Source organism: Triticum urartu, unplaced genomic scaffold (genome assembly GCF_003073215.2).
Source record: "Triticum urartu cultivar G1812 unplaced genomic scaffold, Tu2.1 TuUngrouped_contig_5746, whole genome shotgun sequence".
Classification (NCBI taxonomy): Eukaryota; Viridiplantae; Streptophyta; class Magnoliopsida; order Poales; family Poaceae; genus Triticum; species Triticum urartu.
The window spans coordinates 1-9,407 of NW_024116446.1; the positions used below are offsets into that span (position 1 = coordinate 1).

Below are 9,407 nucleotides of genomic sequence, written 5' to 3' on the forward strand. Positions count from 1 at the left end.
TACACGACTAACATGTCGGAGAAGGAAACCATACCTGTCATCCATGAACCACGAGCCAAGCACAGGATCCACCATCTTTCAGATGTCGCCGGGTGCATACCACATCTGCATCCGCTCCTAGACTACCCCCAAGCTCCACGTCAGCGCTGGAGTAAATGCCCTTGCAACAGTGGAGGCTGAGAACACATCTCCACCATGAGGATGCCGTCGTGGTCACGCCATCCTTGCTTGGACAAACTGGTCTCCAAATCCATCCCCAAACGCAGAGCCGATCGCCTCGTTGGGGAAGAATACGAAGATTCTTTATTCAACACCATCAACACGGTAGCCGAAGCCAAGGCGATGGACAACTAGAAAACTAAGCTACTAGGGCCTAGAACGATCGACATGCGTGGATCCGACGACCCCCTTAGCACCGATGACCGAGGTAATCGGCGGAGGGGAGCCACCGAAGGACGGTGGCAGAGGAGACTCTCCTGGCTGCTTGGTGAGATCGCCTCTTCTTTCTTTGAGAGAAGAAAGAAAAGTGGGAACTTTCCTTGGGATCAGCGAGAGAACTTTTCTTCCCGTGGAAGAACCTGATCAAATGTCTACCTATTTCATTTGGTTCTTTTTTATTTCGTATATAAGATTTGACCATATTTATATTAAAAAATATTAACATCTACAATATTAAATTTATGCAATATAAAAATTATTTTTTCCTTGTAAATACGTAAAAAACTTAAGTATCATTGCATTGATAGAAGAAATAAAATGTAGCAATTACAGACATGAGCTCGAAGCACAAACACGACAGCCAGGTGAGCGAGACAAACAAGCGCAGACAAGCCAAAGGATGCGCAGCCCTACGAAGCTGTCCTAAATCTCGCCAATGAAGTGGCCAAGTCCCCTGGCCCGGGCACGAGCCCATGCTCTATTGTCTTCCTCGATCTGTTGCGGTGCTTTCAGATCCTCCAAGCTGCGAGGATGAAGATGGTTGCAAGGCCGCGTCGTAAAGCCGTCGGGGAATCTCGAATGGATGTGGCGAACCAGTCGCGGAGTTCCGAGTCCGGAGATATTAAATTCATGGTGCACCTAATGATATTGATTTTGTAGCGTGGATGTTGATATTTTTTACTATAAAAATGGTCAAAGTTTATGAGGTTTGACTACAAACAAATCTAGATCTAATGTACAACATAAAAATGACAGAAGGGAGTACATAGATGACGGGACAGGCCGGCCGGTGGTACGTGGCGAAACGGCGGGTTCGGACGCGTTTGCCCGGCGGTCGATCGTTTTGGTGCTGGTGGCCGCCCCACTACCCCACTCGCCGACGACGAGGCCACCGGCCAGTCCACACTCGCCAGCTTCTTCCCATCCTCGCAGCTGTTGCCTGTTTAGGCGGTCACATACACTGCTGCTTTATTCATCGATCGTTCGCGGGCTAGCTTAGCTACTTACATGAAAACGACGACATGCATGCGTGCTAGTCTTGTGGAATTAACGACCATCGATCGCAACACTGAGTAGATTGTCACGCGACACGTACGGCCAGCTCTTGTGTTTGTTCCTTCTTAAATCTTAATCACCAGGCACCTGCTGACCGGCGTGCACACACGGCAGCACCGTTGTGGAAGATAGTGGCGGGTGACGTGATGTGCGATGGATCGCTCCGATTAAATCCCATGGTGCGCGACGGCGACGGGGCCGACGCCATGGTGCCCTCCCTGGTGGGGCTGCCGGTGCGCCGCGTTTGCTCGGAGCCGGCGACACGTACGTCCGTCCACGCGGGGTCTCGATAACTACCTAATTCTAGGGAGGCACGTAACGCGCGGGCTCGGATATATTGGTTGATTGACTAGCTTTTGGACGATTTGGACACGCCGTGCGTCGCATGCGCTCCACGTACTGGGCACCTAATCTGCTGCTGCTGCTGCTGCTCCGTGTGAGCCCGGGTACGTACGTGGAGGTCACTGTTGGAGAGGAGAGGAGAGGAGGAGAGTGAGTCGCCACGTTTCTCCTTCCGGTCTGTCACGCAGCACTTTTCTGCCTAACCTAACGCCGGCTGCCAGCAAATAATATCTCAGCACCGGCAAGCTGCGGTCATGGCTGATGTATACGTGGATGGATCAGAGTCGCGAAAGAGACCGCGCAAAAAGAAAAGGAAGAATGTACCACGGCGATTTGGGGTAGGAGTCCATTTGCCGACGGCGCATGCGAATTGCATGCAGATTCCAGCCGCCTGGATGCACGGTCAAAGAATGTGTAGCTGGTGACAGTGAATGATCACTGGAGTACGTCTGATTTCTTCTTCTTCTTTCCTTTTCTTTTTGCAAGTTGGAGTAAGAAGTCTTGAGTTCTGACCAAGAATGTGCGTGATGGCCCCATCTGATAGACAGGTTGACGTGCAAGAAAACCCATCCATGTACACCACTATTATCTGAAGGATATAGGCAGACGAGTCAACCTTGAACATGACGCACAAATTTCACAAAAAACAAAAATAAAAAGTGAAGTGTGGCTGCTGGGATTCGAGCCCAGGTCTCCACGGCCACAACGTGGAATTCTCACCACTAAACTACAGCCACTTTGATGTCCTGGCTAAGGAATCATCCTATTTGTATACAATACGTACACCCCAACACGCGTATTCAAAATAAGAAACTTCTCCTTCTGTACGGGTCCCAGCCCAAGACAGTCTAAATGGGTTACGGAGCAAGGCCCAGGAGGCCCGTCCGACGACGGGCCGACGGTCAAGCCCCACCAACACCCGAGCGCGAATCTCCAGGCGAGAGACACCGGCTCAAAACCCCCTCGACCGCGCATTCTTAGGGTTTCCTCTCTCTCCTCGGCTCCGCCCAGGCAACTCCACCCCCAATCCAACCGTACCGGCGGCGGCGAACGCGGCGACGAATCCGCGCAGCGCAGCCCAGGCGCCATGGCCGCGCCGGAGGCACCCACGTGCTACGTCGGGGTCGCGCGCCAGTCCGCCGCCTTCCGCCTCATGAAGCAAATGGTACGTACGCTACGCGGTCCCTGACGCGATCACCTCCTCGGCGGAAATTTACGATTAGAAAATGTAGAAAAAAATTTATGAATGTTTGGTGTGCCTGGCCTCGACTTGGCAAGGTAGACTATATAGAGCCGCTTAGCATTCAGTAATTCATTTGAGTTGCATATATGCAGGCTTGTTTACAGTTAAACTTTCCAGGAGTTGCTATTGGCCAGCCTGTTCGTGTAGCTAGCAACTTTCGTTAATTGTTACGGAGATAGAAACTTAAGATATTGTTTTAGGATTGCTATATTCAAAGTTGCAAATATAGCGAATGTGTCTACTCATAGGGAGAAGCTAAAATTTATGCTATCTCGGTGTGCTGCAACTGCACACAGAGTATGATTTATCTAAAATTTCGAGGTTTTTCTTAGCAAACGTGTATGAGGGGTATGGATAAATTGGCGTTTGTCAAGTTGTACTGACGGTGACTGCGTGTTCGATTTAGAAATGGTCTATTGTACTGATCTCTCCATGATTAGTCTTTCTCTTCTTGTGTGGTAGGGATGGGAAGAAGGTGAAGGCCTCGGGAAAGACAAGCAGGGTATAAAGGGGCATGTCAGAGTGAAACAAAAGCAGGACACACTAGGTATGCTTAGCTCTTTGTAGAAATACTGCCCGATTTAAGCATTTGTTGAGTAAAGAAGCATATTTGTCTGATCGGCCATGGGTGGGGTCGCTGAAATCTGAGTCTGTTCTCCTACGCAGGTGTTGGTGTGGACAATCCTCAGAACAAATGGGCGTATGATACCACCCAGTTCGATGATATACTAAAGAAACTGAAAGTGGTATGGTGTATAGCAATTCTTTTCTCTGCTGCTTGTATCAATGAATAAAGATTCAAGTGTCTGATCATGTCCTTTTATGTTTTTCTTTGTCATTTGGTAATGGCCCCTCTCTGCGCTGACAGCAATCTACTACTCCTGCTAAAGGTAGCATGAAAAGTCTGCATGTATGTTCTATTTTTATAATCTATTTTGTTAGTTATTGTTTAATGTTGTTAATTGTTTCTACAGAAATTGAGGATGTAAGCAGTTCACCTGACAGTACACCCAAGAAAGATAAACCTGCAAAAGATGAAGTCGCTAAAGTTACCCGGCCTCAAGGAAGGTTGGTCTCGCCCCTAATTTCAATCCTTTGATTTATATTTTCTTGTCATCACACCATTATTTCTTACAGATATAAGAAAAGGGAGAGGGGGAAAAGTGTGAGGGGTTATTCAGCAGTTGATCTTGAAGGCATACTTGTGAGTGATTCTTTTCTTGCATGTTGATTCTGTCAGGCAATCTACTTAGTGTCAATGAACATTTGTTTCCTCCTTCAGAGTGTGTACCATGTGGTTAACCTGTAATATCTTGTAAGATTGAAACATTGTGTTGGAACAGGTTCGGAAGAAGGAAAATGATTGCGAGGTGGATCAGGAAGTTCAACCATCATGTATGGAAGAGCCTGATATCACCATCGGCCAGGGTGCAGGTTGGCAGCTCATCTGCATATGTCCTTTAACTATTTTTTTCTGGACATGATTGCAATATATTGCATTAGCTATCGCCCTATAATTAAAGGGTGTGTATTTGATTAAACTCTAAAGATTCCAGAATGCTTGCTAGTTTGGGTCTGGTTATCGATAATTTTGCATGTTTTCTAATTATATAGAAGTCTGGTCGTTAGGTTTCTACTGCTATACTTAGAAAACTGCACAATACTCCAATTTTTTTAGTTTGGTGTGTGCACTGCATATAAGTTAATTATCTGCTTACTGTTGTGAGATTTGCTGATTATACTGTTGATGAACTTGGTTAGAAAGGAAGTCTGTGTGCTAGCGACTGTCCTATTCTGCTGCTTAACCAGAAAAGCACATTTTTGTTGAATTTAAATTAGTGTGCTATTGTTCATTTCTTATTGCTGAACTGTTCTGAAAATGTGCTATAAGAACTTCATTGAGGTTTTAGTAACTTTCAGTGTCAACTTAATGTTGATTCAGTATCCCAAGCTGAAGATGTGAACTGGTGGGGGCACAAGTTTGGATATGTATCAGGAGGCTTTTTAGGAGCAAAATCTCGCAAGAATAAAAAAGATAATTCTAATGTCCGTCAGATGTTTGGGGAAGATGATCAAGAAAATCTGTACAACCTTGTTCAGGTTAGTATGCACAACCCATAAGGTTCCCTGATGTCTTACTGTCAGCTCTGTTATTTCTAAAATTGACCTTGATAGGTTAAGTACCGTCCCTTGTTGGTATCTTGTCAATGCTGATGATTCTGGAAGCTTGTCAGCTGCATCTAAGTACCTTGTTTGCCAATTAATTTCATTTGGCTGAGATTACGTTCATACATTCTCACTTGAAGCATTGAATTTCTGTGAATGAAATTTCGCATGGTTACGCAATTTGTCTGATCTAATGTCATACAAACTGATATAATTCCCTGGCTGCCCCTGGTGTGCTATACCACCCTACGTGTAATGGTGGTTCATGCATTAAGATTCACGTAGTCGTCATCTTCATTTTATGACATTTCATTTTACACCTTAAGAAAGTCAACCCTACATTGTCTAAATGTCCAAAACAAAGGTCAATGAGGCCTAGATTCCACTGCCACTCAATCATTAATTTCATTTTCAACGCCTAACATTAGGGATGCAAATTTGGAGCCTTTAGGGTACCCTCCGACCCTACTTACTGCAACCAAATGAACTAAAGTTTCAGAAATGAAGTGAATTCTGAAAATTGAGCTCATTTTGTTGAACTAAAGAGGGTCCGAGGGTACCCTCAAGGTTCCAAATTTGCATGCCTACCTAACATACAGTGAAATATATTTGTAGAAGCAACATATGAATAGTGTATCACATGCTTTATAATGATGCATAGTACAGACACATAATAACCGATTCTCAAAGCATGACCTGTGGTATATAACAAGCGGGTGTAGCCCACCGTTAATAAGCAAATCAGCATTTGTACCTCAATTCCCAATATATCCATTATTTACAAACGATCTCTCTGCAGGACAAAGCTACATCTGGAAAGCAGGGTCTTGGCATCAAGGACCTGCCGATGAAAGTTGGTGGCCAGCGTTGGAAGGGGAACAAAACCTCTCTTGGTGATAGTGATGAGGAAAACTCAACCCAGTCTGAATTATCAGAAGTGGAAGAAGATGAAGACGAGGAAGGATCTGCCAGTGATGCTAAAGTAAATGAAGTACATGTGAAAACCGTAAAAGAAGTTTGCGTGGATGCTAAACCTAAAACCAAGTTCAAGAAGCTTTGCAAAAAAATTCTTCGTCAGGTAGAATCACATTTCTTCTTTGTGTGAGGCACTGAAGCTTATAGAAGCTGTTGAACACATGATGTTCATTATTTGTTACTCTTTGCAGGCTCCATCTCAGTCCATGAAATTGAAGGAGCTCAAGGAAGCTGTTGAAGAACACTCAACTATTTTGTCCGACTTCTCCTGTAGACGTGAAGCTCTTTCATTCTTGAAGAGGAAGGTATATAAAGCTTCACATTGTTGTTTGGCAGGCCCTATTGATACATGTAGATTAAGCTTGTCATGCTCATGCAAATCCATTTGGAAGTACCGCTATTCTCATCTAAGCTTTTGTTGCCATTGCTTACATCTGATTCACTTTTCTTGTTGAATTTTCCAGCTCCAGGGAAGCAAGAAATTCAATCTGGAGGGCAAAAGGGTTCATCTTGTATCATGAAGCAAATACGAAGCCTACGGGAGACAATATGATTTTGCGTGTGGCTCCTGCAGTCATATATTTGTCGATTGTTGCTTCGGACGAGTATACATACAGGCTGTGCACCAAGTGGCACGGTATAGATGTAAGGAGTCATAGGCCCGGGATGGGGGCCAAAATTTTGCAAATCTTGCCAGCTGCTGGAAATTTGGAAGTGTGTGCTGAGTCATCTGTATCGTAATATCCATGTAGCTGATGCATCTATAGGTGTTTGTAATATTTTTTTGTTGGGTGTAGACTTGTATTTAGAGGATGGTTATGCCTATTGTGCATTGGCTGTCTCGGGTTTAGAACTCGCTCATATAAGTCTCCAAACTCACTTTGCTCCATAAGTTTCCACATGCATATGATCATCAACTATTTTTCCCCCTGCTCAGCATCTCATACAAGTCTCCAAACAAACTTTGCTCCATAAGTTTCCACATGCATATGTTCATCAACTATTTTTTCCCCAGCTCAGCATCGGTGTTAATTTAACCAACAATCTGCAGGCAGTCATGGGGATATTTGTTCAGTTAAATCTGACAAAGCATAGAGTTCTAAACCTTGTTGAACCTTGATACACCTCATTTTTCTGCAAATAGTTGAATCTTCTTGCGTGTTTTCATTGTGCTGTCTGAGTCTTCAGGCTTGAGTGAATTGCATTTCGAATCAATCATGTTTGTGCATTGTGAAATCATTGATCTCCACATCTAGCCTTTAGGGCTCCTTTGATACAAAGGAATTTCGTTTGATTTTTGGAGGATTTGGATCCTTAGAATTTTTTTCCTAGGATAGTCGTTTGATTCACAGGATTGAAATCCTTACAAGTTTTTCCATGGTATTCATTTCGTTGGAAACTTACATCCACTCAAACCTCTTTGTTGAATTCCCTTATTTTTCCTGTGCTATAAATTTTATAGGGTACAAAAGGACATGACACTCAATTCTCGTGTTTTTCTTATTCTTGCATTTTGAGAATCTTGTGAATCGAAGAGGCCCTTACATAGAGATGACTTCTCGTTGGTGTACAAAGTGCAAAGGCATGAAGGCAAAGGAACCGGATCATCTAACATAGAGAAGGAAATTCACAATGCTACAGTCCTAACCTAGTGTAAAATGAAGAAGGGAAGTTAGAGAAGGTTAGTAGGTATTAGCAGGTTATTTACTATTGATATTTACTGTAGATATAAATAATTTAAAATTAATTTTATTTCACCATCAACTTATTTGTGTGTAATTACTATAAATGTACACACTAGATCATCAATTTGCAAATTAATTTAAGTTGTTTTAGGCTCAACCATATGAATAGAAAGAAGGAAAGTTAGAGTATTGTAGCTTCTCTAACTTCCCTTCTCAATGTTAGAGGATCCGGTTCCGAAGACAAAGTGATCACTTGGATTTACACTACTAATATAAGTAATTCATGGTACGACTGCAACGGAGGAACAAACTACTGACCACTCAATACAATACATAAATAGCAGGGATGCTTTACATAACATAAACATAATGTAACACCTAATATCAAGACCAATTCAAATGACATGATCTATTAGGCAGTCACCCAAATAATAGCATGGGTAAATACACTAAAGCGTGGACACATCTCGAGGGTGGGTAATGGTGAGAATAAACATCTGGTCTGATGCATGGGTGCCAAGTATAGCAGCCCGGACCCACCCCCACCCCCACCTCCCGTGGGTATGATATCATCTCAAAAGTATGCGACCTTATCGACCCTGTAACAGGGCAATGGTACGAGGAGTTAGTGAATGAGACATTTTCGCCTGTGGATGTTCAACACGTTATGGCTATTCCACTTGCCACATATTTTTTTTGAAAGATCCGGTTTTGCTGGCTTCATTGATTTTGCATGGAGTTTTAACAAAAATGATGTGTCCTCTGTCCGCTCAGCGTATCACGTCGAGTGGAATCATCAACACAGTGGAAAATTGAGGCGTACTAATGGATTGGAGTCTATGGGTCCCAATGGAATTTAAGACAAAATCTGGAAATTACAGTGCCCTGCCAAAGTTTAGTTTTCCTTTGGGGAACACTTAGATGGACTCTTCCCTACCGTGTTAACTTGATAATTCAGCATACCAAGGCCTTAGGACAATGCCCGGCACTGGCGGAGCTACGTGTTGAGCTGCAGGGCCCTGCCGTGTTAACTTGGCAATTCAGCATATCAATGTCTTAGGACAATGGCTGGCACCGGCGGAGCTATCTGTTGAGCTGCAGGGCCATCCCCCACCCCCACCCCCAAGCCCCTGGATATTTTGTGAAGAAACACTGTTTTGGATGACACAAATTAATAGAAATACTATTTGCCCCTCAGTAATCCCTTGCTAGCTCCGCCGCTGATGCCCGGTGTATAACATAGGAGTGAAAGATGTCACACACCTCCTCTTTAGATGCAGGAGAGCTTCAGAGGTTTGGCGTCTATTAGGGCTTGACGAAATTATTGATAAAGCATGTGGTACTGTAGAGCAGGAGAATTTGTGGGGGATATTATTATCAGACATGACCTGCCCAGGAGGGGCCGGGTCAGCCCCAATGGCGGGTTATGCTAGAAGCCCAGTAAACATTCAAGACGATAGTTTATTAAACCTTATAGAAGGCCCAAAGGCCTGGAGGCGGCT

At 44.0% G+C, this 9,407-nt stretch overlaps 1 protein-coding gene and 1 non-coding gene across 2 annotated transcripts; one reads left to right on the forward strand and one right to left on the reverse strand.

Moving 5' to 3' along the window:
• Positions 1-2,501: 2,501 nt before the first annotated feature.
• TRNAH-GUG lies at positions 2,502-2,573 on the reverse strand. Its single transcript has one exon. It is a non-coding gene; the product is annotated as a tRNA-His (tRNA).
• Positions 2,574-2,771: 198 nt separating this feature from the next.
• On the forward strand, positions 2,772-7,150 carry LOC125529651 (G-patch domain-containing protein 1). Its single transcript, XM_048694074.1, has 11 exons — positions 2,772-3,001; positions 3,542-3,626; positions 3,746-3,825; positions 3,948-3,969; positions 4,054-4,147; positions 4,217-4,283; positions 4,423-4,513; positions 5,022-5,179; positions 6,045-6,323; positions 6,412-6,525; positions 6,685-7,150. The coding sequence occupies exons 1-11, from the start codon at positions 2,924-2,926 to the stop codon at positions 6,739-6,741; spliced, it is 1,125 nt and encodes a 374-aa protein (XP_048550031.1). The 5' UTR covers positions 2,772-2,923; the 3' UTR covers positions 6,742-7,150.
• The last annotated feature ends 2,257 nt before the right edge of the window (positions 7,151-9,407 follow it).

Coding starts and splice junctions, on each gene's coding strand:
- LOC125529651 (XM_048694074.1), top strand. CDS start 2,924: ATGGCCGCGCCGGAGGCACCCACGTGCTACGTCGGGGTCGCGCGCCAG. Junction 4,148..4,216: donor GTTACCCGGCCTCAAGGAAG/GTTGGTCTCGCC, acceptor TATTTCTTACAG/ATATAAGAAAAGGGAGAGGG. Junction 4,284..4,422: donor TTGATCTTGAAGGCATACTT/GTGAGTGATTCT, acceptor GTGTTGGAACAG/GTTCGGAAGAAGGAAAATGA.